This window comes from Pezoporus wallicus, unplaced genomic scaffold (genome assembly GCF_028554395.1).
Source record: "Pezoporus wallicus isolate ANWC-B61680 ecotype Strahan unplaced genomic scaffold, APGP_CSIRO_Pwel_v1 contig_5542, whole genome shotgun sequence".
In the NCBI taxonomy this organism is placed as follows: Eukaryota; Metazoa; Chordata; class Aves; order Psittaciformes; family Psittacidae; genus Pezoporus; species Pezoporus wallicus.
In genome coordinates this window covers 2,803,104-2,830,524 of record NW_026640165.1, presented here as the reverse complement: position 1 = coordinate 2,830,524, position 27,421 = coordinate 2,803,104, and the positions used below count along the sequence as shown (strand labels likewise).

Sequence of the window (27,421 nt, the reverse complement as noted above, 5' to 3'; positions counted from 1 at the left end):
GTTCTAGCCATTTAAATGTCCCATCCTCCAGGGTGCTGGTGTGACAGCACTTGGAGCAATGTTGGAGTAATTAACTCTCAAAAGCACCGTTTCATAAAAGGTCAGTTAAATCCTGTTTCCAAGTGTAAACACACACAGAAATACACATACATCTAAGAATTCTACCATTCTTTTCTATTTGGGGTTTAAAACTACAACTAGCAAGTGTAGCCTAGAAAACAGGAAACAAGGTTCAGCAGGAAATTGCTTTTCTTGAATTTTTACAATGATTCCATGAAAGTTTAAAATCTTTTCTTTGAAAACTACACAAAACCACGAGAAACGCCTCCTCCTGTCTTGCAGGAGAAGGGAAAAATATCTACCAGATACTACACTGATAACTTGAGTGCACTTTGCAATTCCCTGGTTGGGGGCTGAGGCTTCCCTCTGTGACTTACTTATCCTGCTGAACTGATGTGTTTCCCTGAGAAACAGTAAGACGACTAAAAACATTCATTTCATTACGGGGCCGGCTTGGTGGGGAAGTAGGAGGTGACAGACTAGCCTCTGGGGCTCCAGAATCTGAGCTACAAGAAAAAAAGAACATCTTCTTTAACAGGTTATGAATTGTTAGAGAAGTTAAATGCAACATGCCCCAAAAGTTAGATGCTCTTAAGCAGATAAATAAAATTATAATGCTAGCTACAGACATTTCCCAGAGAAGGCAATAAACTTAAGACTACAAAGTGCTGCAAAGTGCAAGCTGGCACAGTGTTCAAAGTTTAAGTGCTAACAGTGAAAGCTCCAGGCAGAAAACACACAACACATACGTAGAACGAGTTCTTATAAAACTGCAGTTTCTTGGAGAAATGGATGAGTCCCATTTAAAAGGGGAAAAAGAAAAAGTCATTTGCAAATGCTTCAAAGGACTCTTTCACAGGGCTCTGCTCCTAAGGTATTCTGTACAGAAAAATATTCTGGGAAAAACAACCAAAAATCAAACAAACAAAAAACCCCACCCCAACCCCAAAACCACACAGAAGTTGGGCAGCAATTTCACTGTCAACAAAAAAACTGTGCAAAATTTAACAAATCAAAGATAGAGATTTATATTTCAATAAAATATACCCAAGGCTTAAATTATGTCAGAGAAAATAAGTTTAGAAGAATCTTACAGTTTTTGTTCTTTTGCCTTTGTCTTTTCCATTGTTTTTTCATAGGCTTTTCTCTTTGCTAAAGGTGAAGGCTCAGGCATCTTCTTCTCTGACAAGGATGGCTGTCTGGAACTAAAGCAAGAGCAATCATTAACTTACTCCAAGGCCCTTTACAAACTTGCTTTGCTTACGTTAGCTGTCATTCTGAAATTTGAAATACTGCAGAATGTACTTCAGTTATTATTGCCTCTCTTGAATCTGTAGACTCTAAATTTGTTTTCACATTTTAACATAAAAATACACAAAGTTTATTAATGTTCACAGTTCATCCAGATACTGAATAAGCAAAGGAGATCTATTAGTTCAATAACAAAAAGAACCAACTAAAAGAAACAGTGGAATATGCATCTCAAATTAAGGCCACGGAGAAAATGGACGGTCTGACTAAGATCTAAAATTTCAGATTCCATCACTTTCATCTACAATAGGCCACTTAGAGACATGAAGGACAGAGAAATCAGAATGATTCTTACATATGGACTGGGCTTTGGGCAACCTGGTCTAGTGGAAGGTGTCCCTGCACATGGCAGGGGGGGTGGAAATAGTTGATCTGTAAGGTCCCTTCCAACCCAAACCATTCTATGATTCTATGATATGAGTTAAATCTTGCATTAACATGTTCATTTTTCAATATCGAATTCTAAATTAGGTACTGAGAAAAAGCGTTTCCCACTGACAGCCTAATTATTGTAACATTGCTTCTTTTTGTTCTGTGCTCCCTTCCTCCTTACTTTGCATCCCCTCCTTTGTTTCTCTAGCTCTTGCCCTGAAATCATTCCAGTTCATAGTCACTGTGTTCTCACAGCCTTCTACTCCCCATTAAAAACAGCAAAAAAGTCAAGACTGCAATATTAATGCTGACACCCAAATGTAATCATTTCACCGCAGTCAGATTAAAAAATATAAGAAGGGAATCTAGGTGGTCTCCACTGTTCCGAACTCCTGCATCTCACCAGCTGGGCGATCAGAAAAGCAATATTTCCTTTTGTTTATATTTTTTTCCACGTGGTTAGAAAGTGTTTCTGAAAATGTAAGGATCAGAAAGTACTTTTGTGCCACACAACTTTATTAAGCAAAGTTTAGTCGGTAGGCTACCTGCCTCACACAGTTGCTAGGCTCTGGTCTCAGAGCTTTACTGGCCTAGGAGCTTGCCCATACAATCCCACACCCCCTGCCACTCATGACTGTCCAGCCTCGGGGAAAATCTCTTGCCAGTCCTCCTATATTGTCATTTCACCTTAGACAAGACCAGAGCCTGGCACTGCTTAACTTTTGAGATCAGATCAAATAGGGCGTTCTCAGGGTAGTATGGCCATGGGTAAAACACACTGTACGTGTGGCAACATGCTGCATCATTTCTATGTGATAAAAGCTTTATTAGTTTCCCTGGAGAGGAAGTCTGTGCTATATAAAAATCCACCTAGAGACTGTCATGCAAAATGACATTATTTAACAAGGACAGCACAACCAGGAACAGCTCTTTTGACTCAAGTACCTGACACTGACTGTCTCAAGCTATCACACACACACTGAACACAAACTGTAGCTTGAAAGTGAAGGTCCTACCTGTAGGGCCTGGTGCCAAGAACTGTACCCAAGTGCAGACCCTAGAGCTCCCCCAAGGTCTTTCAAGACACAAGAAAAGGAGGACAAGTGATAACCTGTCTGGTTTTGCACAAAAGCCTAGCAGCCAAAGTACACAAAAAGAAGAAGGTTGGTTCAATACCCTTCTCAAGGCCCGAGCACTAATGTCTGTACAAGGGTCCCTCACTGCTAGACAAATTCTGCAAAGAAAAAAAGAGGTGGAATATGCCACACTCCTTCCCTCTCTTTATGCTGGACCAGTATGCATTTAAGAATGCAAAAGTCCTGGAGTCACAAGGCAAATCCTATGATGAGCCTGATAGCTAAACCTTTCAGCAAGGATGACAAATGAGTTACAGTTTCCACTGCCATAGTTGCCTATGTGACTAGCATGTAGCTACTAGGTTAAATAAACCACATCAGAAACTAGAACCCAAGTTCCTCTGCCTCATACCAATATCCTGCATACTGAGACATGGACCTAGCTCCCTCTTGCTCCCTTTCCATCTGCCCGTTGAGTCTTCCATCTTTGATTCCACACTGTGGACTGATTGTGGGAATTTTTGATGACTTATCTGATAAAACATGATCAATAACAAACCAAAATACATGTGAGGCCTACTGCTAACTGATTTATAACTGATTAATATAACTGATATATTACTGAATGTGTAACTCTCTAATGCTCACAGAACAGAGTTTTGGGAAAATTTTGGTTTGCCTCACTGCTGGCTAACTTTCATAAATGGATACATTCTAGAAGATGGAGTGAGGCAAAAGCTGGTATTACCTGAGTCTTGGAATCCAGGTCAAAACACTTGACGTTTTAAATCTTGAAGCTTCAAAAATCTCTAGTGATCTCACACTAACTGCTAAAACAAGTGGATTTCTCCACCTATCCTCACCCCCAGGAGCATTCTTTCCAAGCAGATCCTATGTGTAAAATGCACTGAAGCCATCAGCATGGATTAATAATTGCTGCCAGCAGTGTTTTACAGCTCATGATTGCCACCTCAAGCACATGCTAGAAATACATAGTAAAAATAATATGAATTACAAACATACATTAAATGGAGACTGCTGTAGGACAGTATTATGCAAGTATGACAGAGGGACAGTAAAAGATGCCTAATTCCAGAATCTGTAACAGGAAGATAGCTATGGGATACAATTTTTCCACATCACTGAATGTGGAAAGCACATTCAGTTTACACAAGACTTTGTGTAGTATAGGAGCTAGCACCTAAAAAGCCAAGAAAAAGGTCTCAAGCAGTGAATGGCTAATAACCAACAGTGATATTGGCAGAAAGAACAGCAAGAACAAGTGGAAACAGAGAGCGCATGTGAGCAAAACCTGCTGCCCCAAATTAAAAAAAGACAAAAATAATACTTTCATTCTATTTGTCATCAAGTAATACTTTTAATTAGTAAATTTGTTCTGCAGGTAAAAGTGCAACCTGCAAATTGAAAGGATTTTTAAGGATTCATATTATCCAACACATTTCTTTCAAGTTTACACTTGTATACTCTATTGTTGTATAGACTTCTTCAATTTAAGCGTGGTCCACACAAGATGATCCGCAGGAAGATTGTACCTAATAGTCAGGACCATATACAGATACTATTACTACATTATATAAAGTTTTGAGTTTGGGGAGGAGGTGTTGGGTTTGATTTTCTTTTCTTCTCTCTACTGTTCTAAGCAGGTTCTCAGTACCTCCCTCAAATCTGTATTTCTCAATAGTATTAACAAAACAAAGAATACAAAGTACTAGGTGAGGTTTTCCCACTACTTAGAAAAAAGGCTACAATAATTTTACGATGACAAAGCAACTAAACAGAATGCATATCTTCAGTAAGAAGCACAACAATGAAGTTATACTTTCCAGAGCGTTGATGGTAGAAAAGGAGAAGCTTTGTGAGTATTATTTAGTAAGCTTCAAGTATATCAACCTCCTTTGTGAAGTTAAAATAATAGGTTACAAGAAACTGACAACATGCCTTTTTTTTTAAGCAAAGAATTAGTACAGCATGGCCAAACTTACATGCTGCCTATCTTAGAAGGCAAGCCAGATGGTGGGGGAATAGACTCTCTGTCCCTAGCAGAAGTATCATTTGTGTCAGCAGCCATCCCACTTTCTTGGGTTTCTGCAACTGATGCAAGAGGGCCAGCCAAAGCAGAGACTGCAGCACTGACGTCAGAGACTTGATCGCTGCTGTCTGCATATAACAACTCCATCTGAGTTGTGGTCCTCCGACGGGCCTAGAGACAAATAAAAACCAAGTTGCAACTTAAATATTTCATGGTATGGGTCAAGAGTGCTACATTTAAGCTTAATCATTAGCTGGTAATTAGCATTCCCCTCAATCACCTTTGGAAACTAAATTAAGTAGCTCACCTCTACGTCAGCAATTTCATAGAAGGCAAGACAAGATCAATAGAGTGAAACACTGATTTGACAAGCGGTTTCCGGGGATATCCTTTCAACCAGCTACAAGCGCAGGTCAATACTACAGGAGTACAACATTACTCTCCTGTTTATCCAAATGAATTTTGAATTAAAGGTTTATCCAAATGAAGCATAATATAATGGGAATAAAGCAAAGTGTAAATTTAAATAGCTACACTTTTTGTGACTTTTCAACTCAATGCTGCTTCTGTATACAAACTCTGCTTCTTAGTTTATTTACACTTCAAAAGTAGTTTAAGACAACATGAATTAAGGCTTGCTCAGCATTTCAGCAATTTTAAAACAGAAAGAGTTTGTGTTTAAAACACGAAAGAGCCATGCTTTGTGCAACACAGTCATTCTTAACAAACTGATCATATATGTTAGGTGTGAAGATGCTGTGAAATTAAGACACACTCTTCAGGGAATGAACAACCATTGGGGAAGACAAAGGTCCAGTCTGGATAGAACTATTACAAAAATGACACATTTATTTTATGCAGACCAAAATTACTCAATTTACCAGCCCAAAGAGCTGCACACCAATAAGCGCTACCAATAATGCAACAGCCACCTAGAGATAGCCTTCCAAAGCCAACTACAGTTAGAAGAGTGCAGGCTAAGCTCTTATGTACTTCGCAAACTTGGCTTATGCTTCTGTGAGCAGAGAAACAAATAATCACAGTGAGTGAAACAATATATATTTTTCTAAAACTGTAAAAATTCTACCACAAAATACTGGAAAAGTGTATTTTTATCACTGCTTCTCAGAGAGAAGTGTCACACAAAAGCATATTACATACAAATCACATGAACTGTATGTCAAGTTCACCTTTTACATGTCTTCATTAATGTCTCTAGAGCAAAACAAGAGCATTCTCCAGAAGGTACTATAAAAGTCAATTATTATAGAATCATAGAATCATTTAAAAGATGTGCAGGTGAATCATCATCAAACAGCCTACCTTGCTTTTGGGTTTGACTTCACCGCAGAGCTTCAGAAGATCAGAAGACAGTGAACTAAAAGAAAAATTGCATTATAGTTAGAAAGAAAATAGTTTTTCAGAATGTGTATTTTTATTTGATTCTTTACTGAAATTATATGCAAAGTATAATGAAACCATATCAGAGGTATCTTGTAGTAGATACATGTTGCATTACAAAGACAGTAATTTTTCTAGAACCAAACCCATTTACCTGCTAACAAAGACTGCTCACCTTCCTTCTGTTCCAGGACTATGCAATGGGGCATCCTCATCAGTACTATCTTCCAAATTTTCTACAAAATTTCCAAGAGAATTATGTTAGCCTGTCCATCTAAAAGAGGACTTGCAGGTTTTAAGTGCTACACAAAACAGCTCTGACAATGTTGAATGTAGATGAATACATACATCAAAAGCATAAAAAAGGTAGAGATTTTCAAAGTATCTTGACTATTTGCTAGCCAGTCCCCACTGAATTTTCCTGATGTCTAAACTAAGTTTTTCACACAAGCTAAATAAATCATACACCTAGGCATACTATGCCAAATGTGGTCCTCTATCTGTTGTAGCAGAGCCACAGGGATGACAGAAAGCCAGAGAAATTCTAGAAGCAAAACTAGAAGGAAAAAAAGATACAGTAAATGAAATTAACTGCAAGACATAGAAGAGGCAGGATGTAAATCAATGGACAAGTAAGGATGTCTCTCCCTCTCCTTTTTCTGTAATCTTCTTGCTCTAAGTCAGAATCAGCCTGGTTATAATGAAAAACATTCTACTTTTAACTAGCTAGCAAGCTGGGGCTCAGCCTCAGCTTATATTGAGCGGTATCATTTGGGCTGACAAGAAGCAAGAACTTTCTTAGTATATAAGGCATTTAGGTTTCAAAACAGGATGATGCCACCACTTAGTTCTATAGAACTGCTTCCTAAAAAGAGATTAATTGTATTGAAGTTAACTATAAAATGAAGCTGTTCAGTAGAAATACTCCTGAGGTAAAATGGGTACACAAACCTGTTCTCAAGAGACAAAACCAGCATGCATGCCACACATGAACACTGTCAAACATCAGATCAACATGTCTGCATGCAAACAGTGCAAAACATTAAGCTGCGACAACCAGTCCAGGGCACACGTACAATCAGTTGCAAACTGTTGGGAAACCAAACACTCTAATTTGCATTTTATTATTTTAAGCACAGCTTAAGGACATCAGTAACATATTCCTAAAAGTGGAGTCCCTTATTTTCTAACATACTCATGAAATTTTAATGAATAAATAAGCTTCTAATGACGTTACATCTCTTCTTTATTATTAGAGATGCTTTAAATTTGTGTACTTGCTATCTGCAAGAAAGCATATACCGTTTGTAATGCACAGAATCAATATATTTGGCACCCATATTAAAACAGGTTTGCCCATATATATGTTTTAAGTGCAAGTTCATGCTTTGCAGAAATCAAAGAAAAATATACAGTTTCCAGTTGAACTCTGAGAAGGAATGAAGAAAAGAGAAATACTGCCTTCTAATGTATGCTACATCTAAAAATGTTTCCTGGAAAAGTCAAAACCATATGTCAATTTAGCACCAGCACCAACAATGTGCTTTTGAGGTACTCAACTGCTGTATTAGTTTTAACAACATTATAAAGAAAGTAGGGTCACAGGAATAGCACTCAATTTTCTTTTTTGTTCTGTCCTAGATCTGAGCCCATAGTAAACCTTTTCTATACACGTTATCATTCTATGTCTCCTGCAGAAGTGGGGATCTAGAGTACTGCTTCTTCTAGCAAGGCACAAAATTAGCATCAATAAATGTATTTTTTAAATATAGGATTCATACTACAGTGGTGTTACTTCATCCCTTTCTCATACAGAATTTGCAATAAGCTTTAACAGATAACAAAGCAGGAAGCGTGGGATGGCCCCAAAAGATGGGATTTTATTTGTAGGCTCACACTGATGTGACCTGACACATTTGATGTTTTTCTTCAGTTTGTCTGCAGTTCAGCACAGGAAGACTGCACAAAGTCCCCAGGTAGAAGCCAGCATATAGAATCAACAAAAAGAAATAGAAGAGGCAGAAGAGCAAGATTCTGCAAGAAGTCACAAGTGAGAAAAGATGATAGGAGCAATGCAGTTAGTAAAGGCAGTATTGCTTGTGAGGAGCAGCAGAGATGACTGCTGATAGATCACTGACTGAAGAACAGCGGGGAGCTTTTCCGATTATTTGGCTTCATGCTGCTGCAGAGGCAACCAGACAGTACCAGTACAACACAGTACACCGGCACAGTTCATCCAGAGATCTGCATATAGATGGTTTTTAGTCACATCCATGAATGTCCAGATGTCACAGGTAGGGAGGAAAAGCAACTCCTACAATTCTTTGGAAAGGAGTCCCTCCAGCAATACTCAGGACTCAATTCATGGTCATTTTAACTCTTCACAAGAGCAGATAGGATAGTGAATGGCAGATAGTTCATTCACAAACAAGAGAGGAGTGCAATCAAAGCCCATTCAAAGGGTCTAAACCTGACCATGTACTTTCCTGCAGCCTGAACCCTTTAAGTCTGCGCTTGAATGCAGGTGCACAACTACAGTGGGGAATAACCAAACTTTTTCAAACCAAGCATATTCAAATGGCTAACAACTTCTGAAGGTATCAGAGCTGAAAGTCGACATCAAGGGAACAGTTCACAAGCACACTGGAAGTTCAACCACTCTGCTCAGGATGGGGCTGGCTTGGTACTGCTACCAAGCTGTCAAGCATCCTGGTGAAACTGGTCTCAGGATCTGATGCTGTGCACACTTCCACCTTTGGGAATCATGTCAGGTTACCAACCAGGGAGCCCTTGCACCAGAGTCCCTACTATCCTGCTGGCAGTCCCAGCCTTAAAACCTCACTATAACTGTGTCTGAACTTCCTGCAGCTCAAAAGGTATAGCCACTAGTGACCTACAGAACAGAGACTATCAACAGTTTGGATTTCAGTGTGGACTGAGGTTAGTTCAGCATATTCAGCCAAGATACACCCACAGTGAAGTTTCCTTCATATAAAGCATTAGCATAGTCCTGAGGGGTTTAGATAGTTTGAAAGCCTTAATTCATGCTTGCAAAGTGTTATAAAGTTTCTTTAATGAGATATACACTACAAAATCTTTATGGAGATACTGTTTCAATGCATTTAGTAAGTGTCTTTTCACTGCTCCAGATGCTGTTAATAGGTAAAAGCCTGTCCAAAGCTAAAGAAAAAACAACGCTAATTTCCTGGCTGGAGAAACATTGCTCTCACCCCAACAGGATGAACACACACATGCACGTACACTAAGAGTCTATTTTACATGTGCTGTAATATTAACCACTGAGGTTCCTGACTAAAAACTGGCTGTATGCAGCAAGATACCCTGACATGGATTTCAGGTGTCACCTGTCAGGAAGCTGGCAAAGTTCTCAGCAGCTTACACTAGATGGTGATCTATACACTTTCAGGCAGTCTTGCGCTTTTGAAATATTTCAGATGCCTATGCAAACTAGCAGAGGACAGCATCATGGGATTAGAAGGACAATGCAAAAGGAATTGTTGCTGACATCAGAATTTTTTTTCAACTTTCAAACGCATCTGATTTTGTGGAGGTGAGAAAATAGGTGTAATTTGCTTGGGAATCATTTGAAAGCAACAACAGACTCAACACAAAAATCAGTAACTAAACCAAACTGAAAAAGTGAGATATATTCTGCATTCTGTACCATACTTACACTACAAAATGAGCTATCTGCAACAGGTTAGAAGTGACCTGCATGTTAAGGATTACTTTATTTTCAGATCTAAATAGATGAGCAGGATTTGTCATAACTAGAGCAGTAGTAATCATAAAATAGCTATATGTAGTCTGAACATACTATATGGCTTCATAAGCAGCAAGTCACAAAATGGAAATACAAATCTGCTTACTGTGGTCACTTCATCTGACAAATCTAACATGAGGGCTGTGGGTGCTTTTGGAAAGGAAGAAATGCTCTGTAATCTCATGATAACAAGCACTTTTACAGTATAGTTCATGCAAACTTCACACGCTCACGAATTCTAAGATGCACCAGTTAGTGAACATGAATGAATTAGTAACTCATGCAGCTGTACAGTACACAGAAAGCTAAACATACTTACCCAGCTGTATGCTATCTAGGTCTGTGTAAATAACAGCAACAAGGAAACAAAAGCAACATTCCAATCAAAACATATCCATTTATAAAAAGAAATAAAACAAAAGTACCCAAATGTTTTCTAAATTTTTCTTAATATCATCTCATAAGTAGTAGAATAGATGCCGTAATAGACATATGATGCCATTTGAACAGGATTGAACAGAACTGCATATTTAGAATTTCATAATCAGAAGTTAAAAAAATACCAAATTGTAAATGCAAAGTCTTTTGTAAAAATAACAAGCATATTATTTGAATTTTAAAAGTCTCAATAATTAAAAACCCTCTTTAATTCCTACATTTTACTGCCAAGGGGATATAACAAAAAAATGACATACATGCACATCAATTGTGAAATAGCGTTTAAGATGTTACAATACAGCATCTATTCAGGAAAGAAATAGCCTAGAATGCCCAGTACAGCATGCATGAGAGGCAAACACGACATGCAGCTGACTACTCAGAATACAGGATGATAGAATTACCTTGCAAAGCATGACCCAGCAAAGCATCGAGTTCAGGATTTAACTCAGCTTTTTCTTTTAGCATGTGAAAGAGCAGCTGGTTTTGAGTAGCACTAGTAATTTCTGTTTGCTTAAGGCGTCCTTCAAGAACTTTGATCTGAGCTTCTTTCTGAGCTGCTTGGAGACCCTGGGAGAGATAAAGAAAGGAAAAGATGTCAAATGCTTTAACACCATTCTTTCCTCACTTTTTTAAAAAACTACACATTGTAATCTTCCCCTCACAGCCTAAAGCGCAGGTGTCAGCTACAGGCCTTTTTGTTAGAGTCATTAAACATTCATTTACCTTGTGTTCCTCAGACTCTGCCCTGCAAATATGTATTTAGTGGCCAAGTTGGACATAACTCCCAAGTACAATTCATAGACTGCATTTAAGAGTAGTGAGTATCTGAAAAAATCAACACCTGTTTTCAAATGCAAGTAGTTTTAATTATTAGTTATCATACTCTAGAACAAAAGGGAGGGGTGGGGAGGGAGGAAACCCACCACAAGAAAAACCCACCAAAAAACCCCACTACCACCCCAGAACCATAATTCTTCCTACAGAATCACACAGTGAACTTTAAGCTGTGGATGACAGATCTCATGGCCTAACTTAAGAGAGAATCCATTCTAAGGGAACTCCTTAGATGCATGCATGGGCAAGAGTACTTTAGTTGTAGAAAATGCAGGCAAGAAAATTTACAGAAAATGGTTTCCAATAAGAGGAAACGGTAGGGAAAAATTAAGGTGCAACATTTCTTTCTCAAGTGCTAGCACTCGAATTTTTCTGTGTTTCTACAGGTCTTTGCATGCTAGCACTTCAGAAGTGTAGTAATATGGACTTACACATTTGGTTCTGATTTTATCATGAGCTAAACCAATATACAAACAAACACATTTTGCATGGAAACAAACAACAGAATAGATAGCAGGCATGGTAAATTTTGGGAAAAAAAAACCATACCTTTAGTGTTTCAACACACTAAATTACGTATCAGAAAGAGGAGAAACACCTTAACATAATAGAGCTTTTATATCATGATAAGGAGAAATTGTTAACATAGTAAGTCAGGGGCACTTTCCTCGTTTTAACTCTGGGTATTGGGTACCCATCTGACCCACCCAGGGGCTGAAAAAAAAAAAAAAAAAAGGCAGAAGACTGAAACTTGCATAAGCCAATGTGATTGATTGCAATACCCTTGAAATCTTTCATTTGATTCAATGATCACAGAATCATAGAATAGTTAGGGTTGGAAAAGACCTTAAGATCATCTAGTTCCAACCCCCCTGTGGTGGGCAGGGACACCTTATGATAAATCATATCACCCAAGGCCTCCTCCAACCTGGTCTTGAACACTGCCAAGGATGGAGCATTCACAACCTCCCTGGGCAACCCATTCCAGTGCCTCACCACCCTCACAGGAAAGAATTTCCTCCTTATATCCAATTTAAACTTCCCCTGTTTAAGTTTTAACCTGTTACTGCTTGTCCTATCACTACAGTCCCTAATGAAGAGTCCCTCCCCAGCATCCCTATAGGCCCCCTTCAGATACTGGAAGGCTGCTATGAGGTCTCCACGCAGCCTTCTCTTCTCCAGGCTGAACAGCCCCAACTTCCTCAGCCTGTCTTCATACAGGAGGTGCTCCAGTCCCCTGATCATCCTCGTGGCCCTTCCCTGGACTTGTTCCAACAGTTCCATGTCCTTTTTATGTTGAGGACACCAGAACTGCACACAATACTCCAGGTGAGGTCTCACAAGAGCAGAGTAGAGGGGCAGGATCAGCTCCTTCAACCTGCTGGTCACACTCCTTTTGATGCAGCCCAGGATACGGTTGGCTTTCTGGGCTGCGAGCACACACTGCCACCCCATGTTCCTTTTCTCATCAACCAACACCCCAAAGTCCTTCTCAGCAGGGCTGCTCTGAATCTCTTCTCTGCCCAACCTGTAGCTGTGCCTGGGATTGCTCCAACCCAGGTGTAGGACCTTGCACTCGGCATGGTTAAACTTCATGAGGTTGGCATCAGCCCACCTCACAAGCATGTCAAGGATGGAACTCCTTCCCTCCAGCGTATCAACCGAACCACACAGCTTGGTGTCATCGGCAAACTTGCTGAGGGCGCACTCAATCCCACAGCAACAAAGATGTTGAACAAGACCGGTCCCAACACTGATCCCTGAGGGACACCACTCGTTACTGGTCTCCAGCTGGACATTGAGCCATTGACCACAACTCTTTGCGTGCAGCCATCCAGCCAGTTCTTTATCCACCGAGTGGTCCATCCATCAAATTGATGTCGCTCCAATTTAGAGACAAGGATGTCATGTGGGACACTGTCGAACGCTTTGCACAAGTCCAGGTAGATGACATCAACTGCTCTACCCCTGTCCATCAGTTCTGTAGCCCCATCATAGAAGGCCACCAAATTGGTCAGGCAGGATTTCCACTTAGTGAAGCCATGCTGGCTGTCACCAAGCACCTTGTTGATTTTCATGTGCCTTAGCATGCCTGCCAGGAGAATCTGCTCCAAGATTTTGCCAGGCACAGAGGTGAGACCGATTGGTCTGTAATTCCCCGGGTCATCCATTTTCCCCTTCTTGAAAATGGGGTTATATTTCCCTTTTTCCAGTCATCAGGAACTCCACCTGACTGCCATGATTTCTCAAATATGATGGCCAGCGGCTTTGCAACTTCATTCGCCAGCTCCTTCAGGACCCGTGGATGGATCTCATCAGGACCCATGGACTTGTGCACGTTCAGATTTTTAAGATGGTCTCGAACCAGTTCCTCTGCTACAGTGGGCCCAAGGTCTTCATTCTCACAGTCCCTGCATCTGCCTTCCAAGACCTGGGTGGTTTGGTCAGAGCCTTTGCCAGTGAAGACCGAGGCAAAGAAGTCATTCAGAACCTCAGCCTTCTCCAAATCCCGTGTAGCCAGTTCTCCTGAGAGCTTCCTGAGGGGGCCTACGTTCTCCCTAGTCTGTTTTTTATTTCCTATGTACCTGTAGAATCCCTTCCTGTTATCTTTATTACCTCTAGCTAAGTTTAATTCTAAGTAATAGATATTAAGTATGGCCCCCAAACACGAAAAAAAGGCAGCAACAATTACCTCTGTGCACTGGGTTATAAACCGCCAAACACTCATTTTGAAAATAGAACTCCCCAGGGCTTTCAGAAAGAACCCCTATTGCTCTATTCAAAAGTAGAAGTCTGACTTTAGCATGCCATGCATCAATATGCATCTTAAACCACATTTTTTGAAAGCTCATATTTAAGTGGCTGAGCCAATCTTAAAAGAAAGATCCCCTGAGCACTCTTTAGGAGCTTGTTGAAAAACACAAGAAGAGACTGATCTGATTACAAAAAGTTAGTGCTCTTACAGGAACAGCATGAGATACTTAGTACAGTAAAATAGGATCTACCAGGAGTTGAAGAACAGGCAACAGGTTGAAGGGGACAATGGATCTCGAGGGCTTTCACTGAGAACCCACGTGACTCCATAGCATTGACCAGCTTTGCTTAGTCTAATGCACATTGATCAGCCTTTATGTCAGCACAGCTCTGGTCCTGGTACATGGCATATACCTATTTCACTTAATGAATTACCTTATTGATACCCATTGTGAGGAAGTGATCAAGCAAATATCGAGCTTCTGTCAAAGTGCAAGCATTAATCACTGCCGTTACATCCAAGGTCTCTCCTTCTTCCTATGTTTGGAGCAGTAAAAACAGTCAGTGTGAAAATCACTACAGGAAACACTGTAAACAGAAAAAGTGAAAATGCTGCAGTATCATCCAGCTCATCCCTTACTACCTCTAAACCACACCTGAAAGATTTCTTTTCCAAAGCACCACACAGTACAGACTCTGCTGGCTTCCCAGTCTCTTCGAGTGCCACAGTTCCTCTCCCACTTAACAACCTCCAACTCAGACTCCTTTCTACAAGTTAAGCTTGTCACAGTGGATGCAGAAATAACTGCAATTCTGCACTGTCTGAAGCCTTCATACATTTGAAGGATTCTCCCCCTCATTTCCTCATTTTTCTTCAGATTACTCTCTGTCAGCATTAAGCACTCTGGCATCCTTTAGAATTATTAAGTCTTTTGCTTTCACTACTTCTTTACTGATTAAGTCCTATAATCTTGAAGTGTACCATACAAAATTCAAGAAACTCTTATGTGAGCAAAATAGTAGAAGCTGCTGGTGATGTAACATGCATTAAAGCTCAGATTAGCCCAAGGTGGGAGAGGGCTGCCACATAAAAATATGGATAAGTATTACAGTTCAGATAACTATGTGCCAAGATACCTAGGAGATTGTATGTGGTAAATTCCTTTTGCTGGATCATGTAAGGTATGATGCACATTATGAGAGTTTCCACATGTCCTGGGTTCAGCAGTAGCAGTCATTTTTTCTCCTTCTTAGTAGCTGGTGCAGTGCTGTGTTTTTGACTTTCAGCCTGGGAACAGCGCTGATAACACTGACGTTTTTAGTTACTGCCCAGTAATGTTTACTCTGACCAAGGACTTTGTGAGTCTCATGCTCTGCCAGGGAGGAGGGGAAGCCGGGAGGAAGCAGAGAGAGGACACCTGACCCAAACTAACCAAAGAGGCATTCCATACCACAGCACGTCATGCCCAGTATATAAACCGGGGACAGTTACCCTGAAGGGTTAGATCACTGCTCGGGTCTGGCTGAGTATTGGTTGGCGAGTGGTGAGCAGTTGTATTCTCTTCCCTTGTTATTTCCCTTACCATTATTATTATTGGTGGTAGCAGCAGTGGTTTGTGTTATACCTTAGTTACTGGACAGTTCTTATCTCAGCCCACAAGAGTTATATTCTTTCGATTCTCCTCCCCATTCCTCTGGGAGCAGGGGGGAGGAAGGGGGGAGAGGGAGAGAGTGGCTGCGTGGTTCTGAGTTACGGCTGGGCTTAAATCGTGACACTACATTTGGATTTCACTGCTTTTGGTAATACTGAGATTTCTTTTTCAATCATAATATAGACAATTACTATTTGAAAAGTCACCACAAAACACTGTACAGAAAGCCACTGTTCCATAATTGAAAAATATACTAAAATGCAAAATAAAAAATTAACGTAAATTCTCACATACAAAAATATTTAGATGGATTTAAAGTGTACGAAACAATACAAGGGAGTGGAAGCATATGAACAGATGCAGAAAGAAGAATGCTGTTAGCCTCCAGCTCCAAGATTATATAATTTAATGCCAGCAGAATAGAAAGCATCAGCTTCAACATGTAAATGCTTTGCAAGCTTAACTTGAATTACACTATTAACACTAAAACTCAGATCTGAAAGTTCAGTTAAATAAAAATTCTTCATTTCAGACTTCACCCAAGTCTTCACCAATTCTCACCTCCTGGGTCAACAATTATACAGCCAAAGCAATATTAATTTCTAAATAAGAACATCTTCAAGGCTAACAGTTGCCTTTTCTCCATTTTATCATTTTTGCATTAATATTTGACCTACCTTTGCTTCCTCCATTTGCATAATGTTTGCTTGGCAGTCAGAAATGCTGTCATTAATATAGTCTATATTTGCAGTTAGTGATTCCATCTCTTCATTTATGTTTTGGACATTTCTATCTGCTTCACTGCCACCCCCATCCTTGATGAGCTTCTCCCTCTTCTTTGAAAGCTTTTCTCTTCTTTTTGTAAGTTCTTCACGTTGCTGTTTTCCCCAAAGACATAATTTCATTTAAAAAGGAATTAGCAAACACTTAGGATACTTAAGTGCCCTTTTTTGTTTTCTTTTCCTTGTTATACTTTAACATATCATGATATCTACACGAAGTTATGCAGGTGAATATATTAATATATTTCCACGTGACACCTTTAATGTGCTTTTTAATTCTTACTAAGCACAGTAACTACATGGTCCAAATGTTTACTGGATTTGTTAAGAGCATATTCATTAACTGCAATGGATTCCAAGTCACTTTGCCTGTGCTACCACCAAAGCAATTTATTTACAGCAAACATAAATGCACTGCTCTCTATTTACTATGTTGATACGGCCAACAGTGAATAGGAGATCACGCACCGTAAGTAACCTGTTCATATCTGCCTCCATATTGGAAATGGTCATCCTCTGCATAATGATATCAGTCACTCTGCGTTCAAGTAACTGCCACTTCATCCTGGCTGCCTTTGAGGAATAAACTCTGCTCGTCACTGTTTTTCGCTGATATTTCTTTCTGTGACAAATTCAAGAGAAACACCTAAGTCTGAAATAGTCCAGTTACACATTTGACTGTAGAAGTGATCAGGCCAGAATATTTTTCATGGACAATTTAAGTTTCTTGCAGAACTTCTTGCAGCTTTTCACTGCACCAGAACAGATACCTACACCCAGCCCTGAACTCTACTGCACTCTAATATACTGCACTTGAAAAACAGGTATAAAACACTGGCATCTTGTCTGATGCACCATGAAATTGAATCCTACCCCAACAGTTTTCCTCTATTTAACAAGGAGATAGGCTTCAAAACACAGTGGTTAATATACCGGATTGTGTTTTCTGACTAATTTTTCTTTGTACTTAAGAACACTGCAGGATTGAACCACCAAGGAGAGTTCTTTTTAAGAACAAATTAACTGCATCTTGAAATTTTGGGGTTTCTTAATGTGATTTGTCCTTTAATGCCATTATATATTATTCCACACAGTCTTAAAGCCACAAAACTGAAATTGCATTTGATAATGGTAAACTGCCCATTTTATGAGTATTACATGACAATAGTTTGAAAAATAACTACTGCAATAAGTGTTACCATCATATTATCTTCTAGAAAGTGAATGTAATTTTCATTTCCCATAAGACAGTACCAAACCATTTCAGCCCTTACCCTGTTCCATTTGTTGCAGTTACAGATAATGCTTGAACCCTTGCAACAGGAATTCTCATTTTCTGCTGCACTGCTGTTCTTGAACCATCATGCTCAACTGATGAGCTAGAACTTGCTTCCTGCATAGGATGCTCAGGCAGACTCAGCTTTCGACTTACTTTTCCAGCCACTTTATCAGACAGAGGCCTTACTTGCCGACGAAGGGCTGTGACCTGAAATGGAGGGCAAAGACACCATTACCTCTCCCCAAAGCTGCATTCTAACTCACAGGAATACAGAATCATTCTGGTTTCAAAGATGAATTATTGGGGCTTTTTTATACCACAATACCTCTTCAGTTTTGCGGCGTAAGATAACTTCTTGATTTCTTTTCTGAGCTTCTAGAAGTTTGAGCTGATGCTGTAGAAAAATACAAATAGCACATATTTTTTTCTACTATCTGACACAAGGACTGTATTGCATAAGAAAGAGACCCTTATACACTAATAAAAGTTTTCAAAACTGTCGTGACATCAAGTGGTCAAGTCACAATAGCTTCTTGCTTTTTCTAGTGCAGAATGAAAAAAAGTGTTTCACTAAACCAAATCCCTATCAAAAAAAAATATTTGCATGCAAGCAAGGTGGTAGCAATAGTTTTGTAAAGATTCATTAATACAATAATACTGATATATTTAATCATACTCAATAAGCCTTCTATTTTCTCTTGTAGTTATCACCAGAAGGTAGGAACCAAATTATCATAGAAGTCAAACTGAATTAATGTGCATTTTGACTGGTAAAAATATATGGGTACATGTCTGCCTTAGTGAGTGCATATACACATGGTGTGTGCCTGCAAGCAGATGATCATTATAATGATAGCTGTTTATTCCAAATGAAAGTTCTTATGTGACAAATCACCTCTCGTTTGCGTTGTTCCTTTTTAAGCTGTGCAATTTCTCTGTTTCTTCTAGACTCAGTCATTCTAGCTTTCTCCTGCTCTTCTTTCATTTGTTTCATCAAGCGAACCTGTAAAGAGGTCATCATTTAGAAAAGCTTATACTCAAGGGCTGTTCCCTGCCCCCACTCATATGGGGTTTCCTCTTCAAACTGCCATCTTCCAGTATATTACATGCTTTTGGCAATCTACTTCCGCCATCTCTGTCTTCTTCACTCAGCACTGAAGCTAAAAAGCAGTTCAAGCTTCTCTATGTTTGATACTATAATTTCTGTTCATTAAACTTAAAAGCCACCCCTCTCCCCAGGGAACCGCCTAGTCTTCATATCTTATCTTTTCCATTTTCAGACTTTCAAGCAGCTGACGGTAAGAATGGTTACCTGGCAGATAAATGCACAAGAAATTTCAACCCATTTTTCAGTAGACACTCATTGTACAACAATTCAATATACTGAACTATACCTTGGTTTTCTTCATCTCTGTCACTTCCTGCTGCAGTTTCTTCAGTTGCTTTTCATATTGAGACTGATTTTTAAGCAATCGTGCATGTTCCTTTTGTGCTGTTTGAAGTCTCTGCAGTTCTTTATTCATGGCTTGAAGTTTCTTTTCATATTCTGACTTGATTTTTTTTGCCTTTTCTTCTGAATAGGTCTCTACAGAACCTAGAGCAAAAAGTAATTCTTAATATGCTTTTGTTCCAGATATTTTCTTTTGCCAGCCACAGCAGATCACCGCTTCCTCTGCTTTTAGCATTACCTGCAATACCTTTGAAAAACTTAATTTGCCTCTATCTCCTGTCATCTGCACTGCTTCATACTTTCCACCTTGTGTGTTTTTGGATAACAGATCAAGTGTTAACACTCTCCTGATTTCTTTGCACTAGACAACAAATACTTGAGCACCTGAAGACACAGATACATACATGCTTGTTCACACATATCTGCAAAGATCATAACAACAGTCCCAAGAGTTACCAAGCCTAGAATACCTTTCCTGTCACTAATCAAAAAGGAAGAATAAAAGAACAACAAAAGCATATATATAAAGTATAACTATGAAGCATGCATAGTATATTTTTAAAAAGAAAGAAAAACCCAAACCACTTCCCCCAGGACTCTCCCAAAGTTCAACTATTTGTGGCATAGGACTCTCTGACTCAGAGTTAGTTTTCCATCTCAATACTGTCACATATTCAAAAATGTTTGGTCAGCAAAACCTCTCTGAAAGGCCACTGATCCTAGTCTATATTATTATGCAAATCAAAAGAAAGGAGGGAAGGAAGAACAGGAAAGATCCTGAAAGTGCTTATTGAACCAAATCAAATACCTGTCAATAGCAGTATCTTTTAAAAAGAATAATCTCTCTCAGTTCTTGTAGAAACTAGAATATGTAAAGTCTGATTCACTGGTGTTGTGTGGACAAATCTATTTCTGCTTTCTGTAATTTCTTATCACATTCGAAAGAGGAAGCAATGTAAGTAGCAAAAATTCAACTTGTATCTCTTGACACAACACCTAGATTTAAATGATCATGCATTTCTTACCCAAGTTTTGAAGAACCTGATCTCTTTCAAGCTGAGTGTCTCGAATTTTATGCTGTAGCATCATCAGTTTCTCTTCATATTGTTTCTTCAGTGTTTGCAACCTTCGCTGGCTGTTCTCTAGCTCATCTATCAGTTTCTGCTTAATGGCTATTTCACAGGTGATGTTTGCCAAGTCAGCTTGATAATTTTCTAAAATTTAAAAAAAAAAGTAATTTTTACGACTTTTCTTAAAATAACAGCAAGGATCACATATAGATACATCCTATGTTAGGGTAATTTCCTGACATCTAAATTGCACATAGGAGAATTCTACACAAAACACAATGCAGCACGCAAAACTTGTCTGCAAGTCATGGTAAAGTCTTCTCCTTAAACACTTTCCATCCCAGAACTGGGAAAGAGGTAGGGAAAGGCATCTCTCACTGGATCACAGTTGCTAACTATCACCAACATAATTATATATGTTGTAATTATTCACATTTAAATCTCAACATCAGCAATCTGTCATTTCCTGTACAAAAGGCTGTGAGACTTCAGTCATACATCAGGGCTGCAGAATAACCCAGCAAGTTATAAAAGGAAAATTTAACTGCTGGCAGACTGCAAGGGGAGACTTTCTCTTCTTTAGCTCTTGGAAAGATACAGTCAAAATTCTGAGGAGAGAAGGGCCACCTCAGTCATGGAGTGGAATGGTGAAGGGAATGAGAAAAGCAGGAGGAAAAAGTAAGGACTAACCCATATGTTAAGTTTTTAAAACTTGAATTTCCTTAGTCAGTTAGGTACTTTCTTGGCTTAAGATTTTGTGCCCTAGAATAGAGATGGCAGTTGAGGATTTTTTTCCAGGCTCTGCAACTCCTCCTAATGGTTTGTGTGACTCTCAGACAAGAAAGAATCAACAGACTTAGCTTGCCCATTTGGCCCAACTCACATGAAAGGATTGCTGGTGGTGCTGACTTCAGGAGTCCTAACTTGCATGTCACACAAAAATGAGAAAGGCTGATGGACTTTCAGTCTTTCAAAACTGAAGTCTACCCATTTCCAAATTAGCTGAATGGGAGCTACATAAAATTAATCTGGGACTTAAATCTTATGCTTGGAATATTCTAACCAAGGAAGAATGTGTTATCAAACACCTGATGGCCTCTGGTTAATTTTAAAGCCGTATGTCAATGGAGACACTTGATCCCAAATGTCTATTACATGCTTTAGCACCATAGAAAAAATATAATTCACTGGACATCAAATCGACATAGAATGATGGACAGTGGGTTGGCAACATTCTATCTTGCCTACCAAAACCCAAGGGATGACAGCCTGTATTGGTAAAATTCTACACAATATCGCACTGACATCACCTTTTTCATCAGAGTCGGAATCTGATTCATCTGAGCTTTCAACAACTTCCATGTCATCTTCATCCTCATCATCTTCCTCTTCTTCATCCTCATGATCGCTTACTTCCTGAATTTCCTCCTACAAAACATACAAAATAGAATGATGAAGCACACACACTTTTCCATCCCCCTATTACCCTTGTAAATCTTTAGACAATGAACAAATAAACCAAAAATTTCTAAATACTTACTGCTTCCAATTCATTATTCTCTCTTTCCGAAGTACCTTTTTCATCCCTCTTCTCCTGCTCGTTATCTGTGTTATCCTCTTTAACACTAGCAGAAGAGGCACAGACAAAACATTCACAAAATGAAATGACATGTGCATCCCATCCCCCAAACCAATAAGTTGCAGTTCCAAATAAAGATGAAAAGCAAAGTTTAGTTAGACAAAGGTTGGGCATAGGTAAAATGCAACTTCCAGACCCCCACAGATAATAAGATATCCAGACCCCCACAGATAAAAAGAGCTTAATTACTCTTAAACTTACTTGCAAAATAATACTAATGATTGGTTTAGGGCACATTGCACAAGTGGGAGAACCAGAATACACATCTTCATATACTAGATCAGTACTCATTTTGCATGAAGTTGCAGTATACCCAGGATAGCTTTTACAAAGAAAAAAACAAAACCACAGTGTGCAGGTACAGGATGTGTTACAGATATTACTATACTCTCACAGAGCCTACTGTGCTTACAGTCATTTGAAAGTTTATGTATGAACCTTAAATATCATACAGTTATCTACTTTGATAACAAGGACATGCTCAAAATAGGTATTGCTACAACAATTGAGAAATACTGAATTTTTGAATTTGAGCAGTTGAGAAATACTGAATTTTTGCAGTAAGACTGTCTCAAAGAAATTTTCCCAACAATTAAGTTTACATTTTAGTCTATTTCCATGGTGGGCATTTTTCAGAGTATGGTTCTAAACCTAAAGTCAAGTATCTGTATATTCTTTCCACTCTTGGCAACTTGAACTGTAGTGATGGCTTGTACAAATTTCACCAGGGTTCTTTTTTGTTTTGTTTTAAAGGTTTGGTGCATTACCCATTAGGATGAGTTTTGAGGTTTTAAATGCACATTTGAGACATCACAATTCAAATTCAAAAATCAATAGCACTCTGTAAATTGTCACAGACCAAATGTCAGTCCCTCTAGTGCTACATGCACAAACCCAAAGTCATCCCCAACAAATGGGAAATCATGATAGGACAGGGCTAGACACCACAGGGGTAATAATGAAAAATTGTGGTTAGGATTGCATAATGTGGAATACAGGGAACACTGAGCCAAACAATCTCATTTCCACAAATTCTCAGCAGCTCTTCCAGGCAGAATTGTACTGCTTAATTTATGTGCTATTGATCTGTGGATTCACATCATCTGCAAGAATTCAGTGGGGATTTTTTGGATCAGAGTAGACAGCTGAAAGATAAGAGATTCCTTATTTCCCTTTTTAGTGCCCTCAACTGCTCTATGACCAACTACTTTCTGTACTGCTTTGTCTGAAACTGAACAGAAGCAATGGTTAAGGCTTCAGCCACATTATTTCCAAAATAAAAGCAAACTTAACTGAGGTGTGAAGGTCCAAGACCTTCTTGATCTCAGATGCCAGCACTACTATTGTCATACGCTGCCTGCTATGTATCTCACACAATATAAGTTCTTGCACCTTCCTCCCACCTTTCATTCCATATAGCCCATGCAAGAAAGGAATACACTTGACTATATATCAACTCCCAAAGGCATCACCTTCCCACAAAACACTTGTTCAACACTGTGAAATCCTAGAGTCAACCTCAATTCCACAACAGAGGTTTCTTCCAGTTAACACACTTGTTGCAAGTCAGAACAGGGAAGAATTATGAAAAGCCAAATGAACTACTCTTGAAGTATTTATAAATCTGCCCAACTTCTATTCATGTTTGACAACCAGTTAATTGAAATGACAGGTAATTAAAAACCTGGGAAATATTCCAACCTTCTTTCTTCTTGACTGCTTTCCTCAAGTTTCTGTAGCCTTCAAAAGCACGAGGTACAGTATTGGAAGGCCAAGCCAATGAAGGACAAACCAGACAGTGAAAAGCAAAAGTGATAAGAAGGTAAAAAAATGATACATGAGCTTGTGGAGTTTAAAATGAAATTTTAAAAGAGACAACAAGTAGTAAAAAGGCAATACATTTTGCATAGTTGGAAAGTAAATAGAAAACAAAGAAGAAGCATTTGTAGGATAACTAATCTTTCACTGTCAACAGCTGTAAATTCAAGTTACACTAACAAAGAAGTTTTAGATAGAGATAATATGTTTCACTTTAAGAATTATTATTAATTCAAATATTATTAATAATTCAAAAAAATCTCTTGGCTCTAAAAAAAGCTTATTCCTCTTTTACCACTTCAAATTGGCAGGTAAAATTGCAAGACGTACTGCCACTGAATCAAAATTATATATCCTTAGGAACATATATCAGAAAAAAAAACCCAAGCACTAGGTTTATATGTGCAGATAAGACTGTAATATAAAATAGTAATTAGAACATTAATATTAATATTCTAAATCATATATTCTGAATATAATTCATATAAAAATCTTCAAGCTGCATTTATTCTTTTGGTTTGGCGTTTTGTTGGTTTTTTTTAATAAAAAGCAGAAAACTGCAGCTTATTTTTTCCTGAGGTTCAAAAAGTAAATGTCAATGATGCTTGTTATTTTTTAATAAATTAACAGAAAATATGCATTGGAAGCAGTGAGATGGAAAAAGTGTTAGTATTTCTGATTGTACTTTTTCCTCTTGAGCAAATGTGGATGTAAAGAAATGTCTGCATGTCTCATGTAAGTGCAGAGATGGTTTAAATTTCATCAACTACTGAAATTCCTCATGCTCCCATTATGAGCAAGTTTTGAGCAAGAGCTTTTGCTGCCTTTTCACCTCACACTGCCTGCCATCCTCCTTCAGTATTGGGCCGGAGCTAATACGCTGAACCCTGTGTAACTTTATCACTAATTTAGTTTAATAAAGGTTAAGGGAATCAAAAGACAGCAGTCAAAAAAGGTTACCAGGTATGTAATGCTGTCTAACAACTGAAAGGAATGTAATAGGTTTGCTTTGGGACTTCGGATGACCAGGTCACACTTTGGGATGCTCCAATCAAGCACGTCAGTATTTCAGTAGACAAAATATTACTGATGTATAAACTGTTTCTGATAAATTTTGAGAGATGCTTGTTAAAGGCTACAGGTATATAGCACTACATACCTGCTGCTCATCCAGAAACTGGCTCTTAGATCTTCAAGCTAGCTCACAACGGTTTAGATAAGTTGCACATATCTAGAATTTTGGACCTTTTATAGTACAGACCCATAACCAGGAAACAGAGAAAGGTAGCAGATAGGGCAAAACTAGTAACTAGGGTTATCAATCCCATTTTAATAGGAAAATACTAGTTAAACAACTTTAACAGAACAGGAAGCCTAAAAAAAAAACCAACCCAGAAAATAAAAGCAGCTAAATGCCTGTAGAAGACAGAAGTAGAGCAAAGAATCCCTACCAAACTGCAGGATAAATGCTCCCTTTGCAGCGTATCAGCATACCCATTACTAATTGCTGAAATTTCAATACAATAAAAATTCACAGCGATATATCCTGAACACAGACTTTGCACTTCATTAATTAGAAGCATTCTGTAGGTATGAAGTATGACAAGCTATTTGCATAATCCCTCAAATTCTAACATTTCTTAGCTTCTAAGGATCTTTTTCTCCTAACATGCACCTTAAATATGTATTTATAACAAAGCAGTCCGAAGATGGGCTGGTAGATAGATTCAAACCTTATCAGCACTTTGAAGAGAGTGAGCCCATTCTATAGAACAGAAGACCCGCAAAAGGTCTTTTTCAACTTAATTTTTCCTACGGTTCTCCTGTTGTTTAACACTAGGATAGAAAGCCGATCTCAAAAATAGCTTATGGTAAGTAAGTCCTACTTCTGGATCAGACCACTTTGCTGTCCCATTCACAAGATTATTGTCCTGGTATGAGCAAGTGTGACTAGACATTGAAGCTGCTTTCAGAAAAGACAAAAAGAAAACAAACCAAAACCACCAACACCACACCCTAGAATAAACCACCATGCGTTTTACTACTGTATGCAGGGTAAAACTACTATCTGCTTTTTTCCAAGTGATCACCTCCAACAATAAGAGATGTTACTTAACATACATAGTAAACTTTATCTTGTTTACTGGTCGAAATCCTGTCTTCCACATAATACTCAGGCCCCAACCTAACAACTGGGGCTCTGTCTAAGCACGTGTTTAAATGCATGTTCAATTCTAGAATTTGTTGAAACATACAAAATCAAATCTCTTCATTCATGCATTTACAGTTACAGAATATACTGAAGTGTTTCAGCTGAAGGCCAGAACATTCTGCTGATTTCATTTAATACTTCCATCCTTCCCCACAAGTTCCTACAGACACGAGACATAAAATTCTATCAAAATCCCCATAAAAGTGTAAGAGTTTCTTGAAAAATTATACGCAAAGGAAGAATTGGTTTGTTCTTAAAATGAGCGTTCTCTACAAGTATCAGACATTCATGCCATGAATGGATTTATATAGGTCCTCAAATTACTAACTGAAATCTACTTTATACTTCAACTATATTCTAGACTTACACTGTTTTAGTTTTACTCTTAACTTGAAGTCTGAAGGGTCATTAGTAGAAAGATGAATGGATTAGAAGTGTGGAAAATCTCAAAGAAAAGGGTAAGATCTCTAATGGAATCAAAGTCTGAGAGTACACAAACAGATCCTTGCTGTACTAACTGCTGTCTAAACAGGCATTTATATCAATGTTGATGAGCATTTTAGTGTATGAGTAGCTGGATGGCAAAGACCAGCAAAGCATGATGTTGCAGAGGATTAGAAAACCTCAAACTAAAGACATTCATAAAAGAAGGAAATAAAGAAAAGAAGCAGTTCCAAGAGCTACCAAAGAACTCCCAGCTATTCAGAATATCTTTTCTTCAGAACGCTGTTTTAGTTTTGACATATGGTAGAAAAAAAATTATATTTTGGGTTTTTTTTTTTTAAACTTCTGTTGAATTTCAGGCATGTTTTTTTAAAAAAATTAAAAATATCAAAATCAATGGAGAGCACCTGTGCTTTTACCACTGTGCACCAGAAAAACTGATTACAGAGACATCCTTCTACAAATACTGCATATTTTCCTGGAAGAAAAGATGCAAAATAAAAACACCTCTAACTTCAATGCACAGAAGGGTTTGAAGGAACAGCAATTTAGGATCCAAACCCACACAGCAACAACTACTAATAAAGAGAAAACAAATAGCATCATAAATCATACACCACCTCTTTTTCTTTTTCCTTTCTTTTTTTTTCAGCTTTTCTAGATCTTTCTTGGCTATATCTAGGATTTCCATTGTCTCTTTCTCGGAAGAAAACATAGAAGCAGAAAATGCTGATGGGCCACCAAAGTACGTGGATCTTGTTGAAGCTCTTGACAAGTTGCGTCGAAGATTTTCATTCACTGCTTCACTTTCTAATAATTTTGCTCTTAACAAAAGAAGAAAAAAGAATTGTAGACCATGAATCACAAGTATTGCTAATGCATGAGATGCACACTCGTTAGCATCTCTAACTGCAATGCATTACCTTCAGTTTAAAAAAAACTGCAAATCAAGGTAAAGTCTCACAAAATACAAGTGTAGTCAATCCCTTGAG

The 27,421-nt window shown here is 38.5% G+C and overlaps 1 protein-coding gene across 10 annotated transcripts in view; it reads right to left on the bottom strand.

Moving 5' to 3' along the window:
• The window catches only part of KIF21A (kinesin family member 21A), a 90,593-nt gene that overhangs the window by 14,734 nt on the left and 48,438 nt on the right, over positions 1-27,421 (bottom strand). For 3 of the 10 annotated variants that reach the window (XM_057417899.1, XM_057417901.1, XM_057417907.1), the window contains 19 exons: positions 27,050-27,253; positions 23,657-23,695; positions 21,857-21,941; positions 21,627-21,744; positions 20,272-20,460; positions 19,191-19,390; positions 18,692-18,799; positions 18,122-18,190; positions 17,792-18,003; positions 16,986-17,139; positions 16,413-16,613; positions 14,519-14,620; positions 10,897-11,062; positions 10,374-10,394; positions 6,446-6,506; positions 6,193-6,247; positions 4,823-5,040; positions 1,155-1,265; positions 438-566 (listed from right to left, as the gene is read on the bottom strand). In XM_057417899.1, the coding sequence (XP_057273882.1) occupies positions 438-566; positions 1,155-1,265; positions 4,823-5,040; positions 6,193-6,247; positions 6,446-6,506; positions 10,374-10,394; positions 10,897-11,062; positions 14,519-14,620; positions 16,413-16,613; positions 16,986-17,139; positions 17,792-18,003; positions 18,122-18,190; positions 18,692-18,799; positions 19,191-19,390; positions 20,272-20,460; positions 21,627-21,744; positions 21,857-21,941; positions 23,657-23,695; positions 27,050-27,253 (2,442 nt within the window). The remainder of the gene's footprint in view (positions 1-437; positions 567-1,154; positions 1,266-4,822; positions 5,041-6,192; positions 6,248-6,445; positions 6,507-10,373; positions 10,395-10,896; positions 11,063-14,518; positions 14,621-16,412; positions 16,614-16,985; positions 17,140-17,791; positions 18,004-18,121; positions 18,191-18,691; positions 18,800-19,190; positions 19,391-20,271; positions 20,461-21,626; positions 21,745-21,856; positions 21,942-23,656; positions 23,696-27,049; positions 27,254-27,421) is intronic. The other 7 variants (XM_057417905.1, XM_057417906.1, XM_057417902.1 and 4 more) reach the window with 4 other exon arrangements.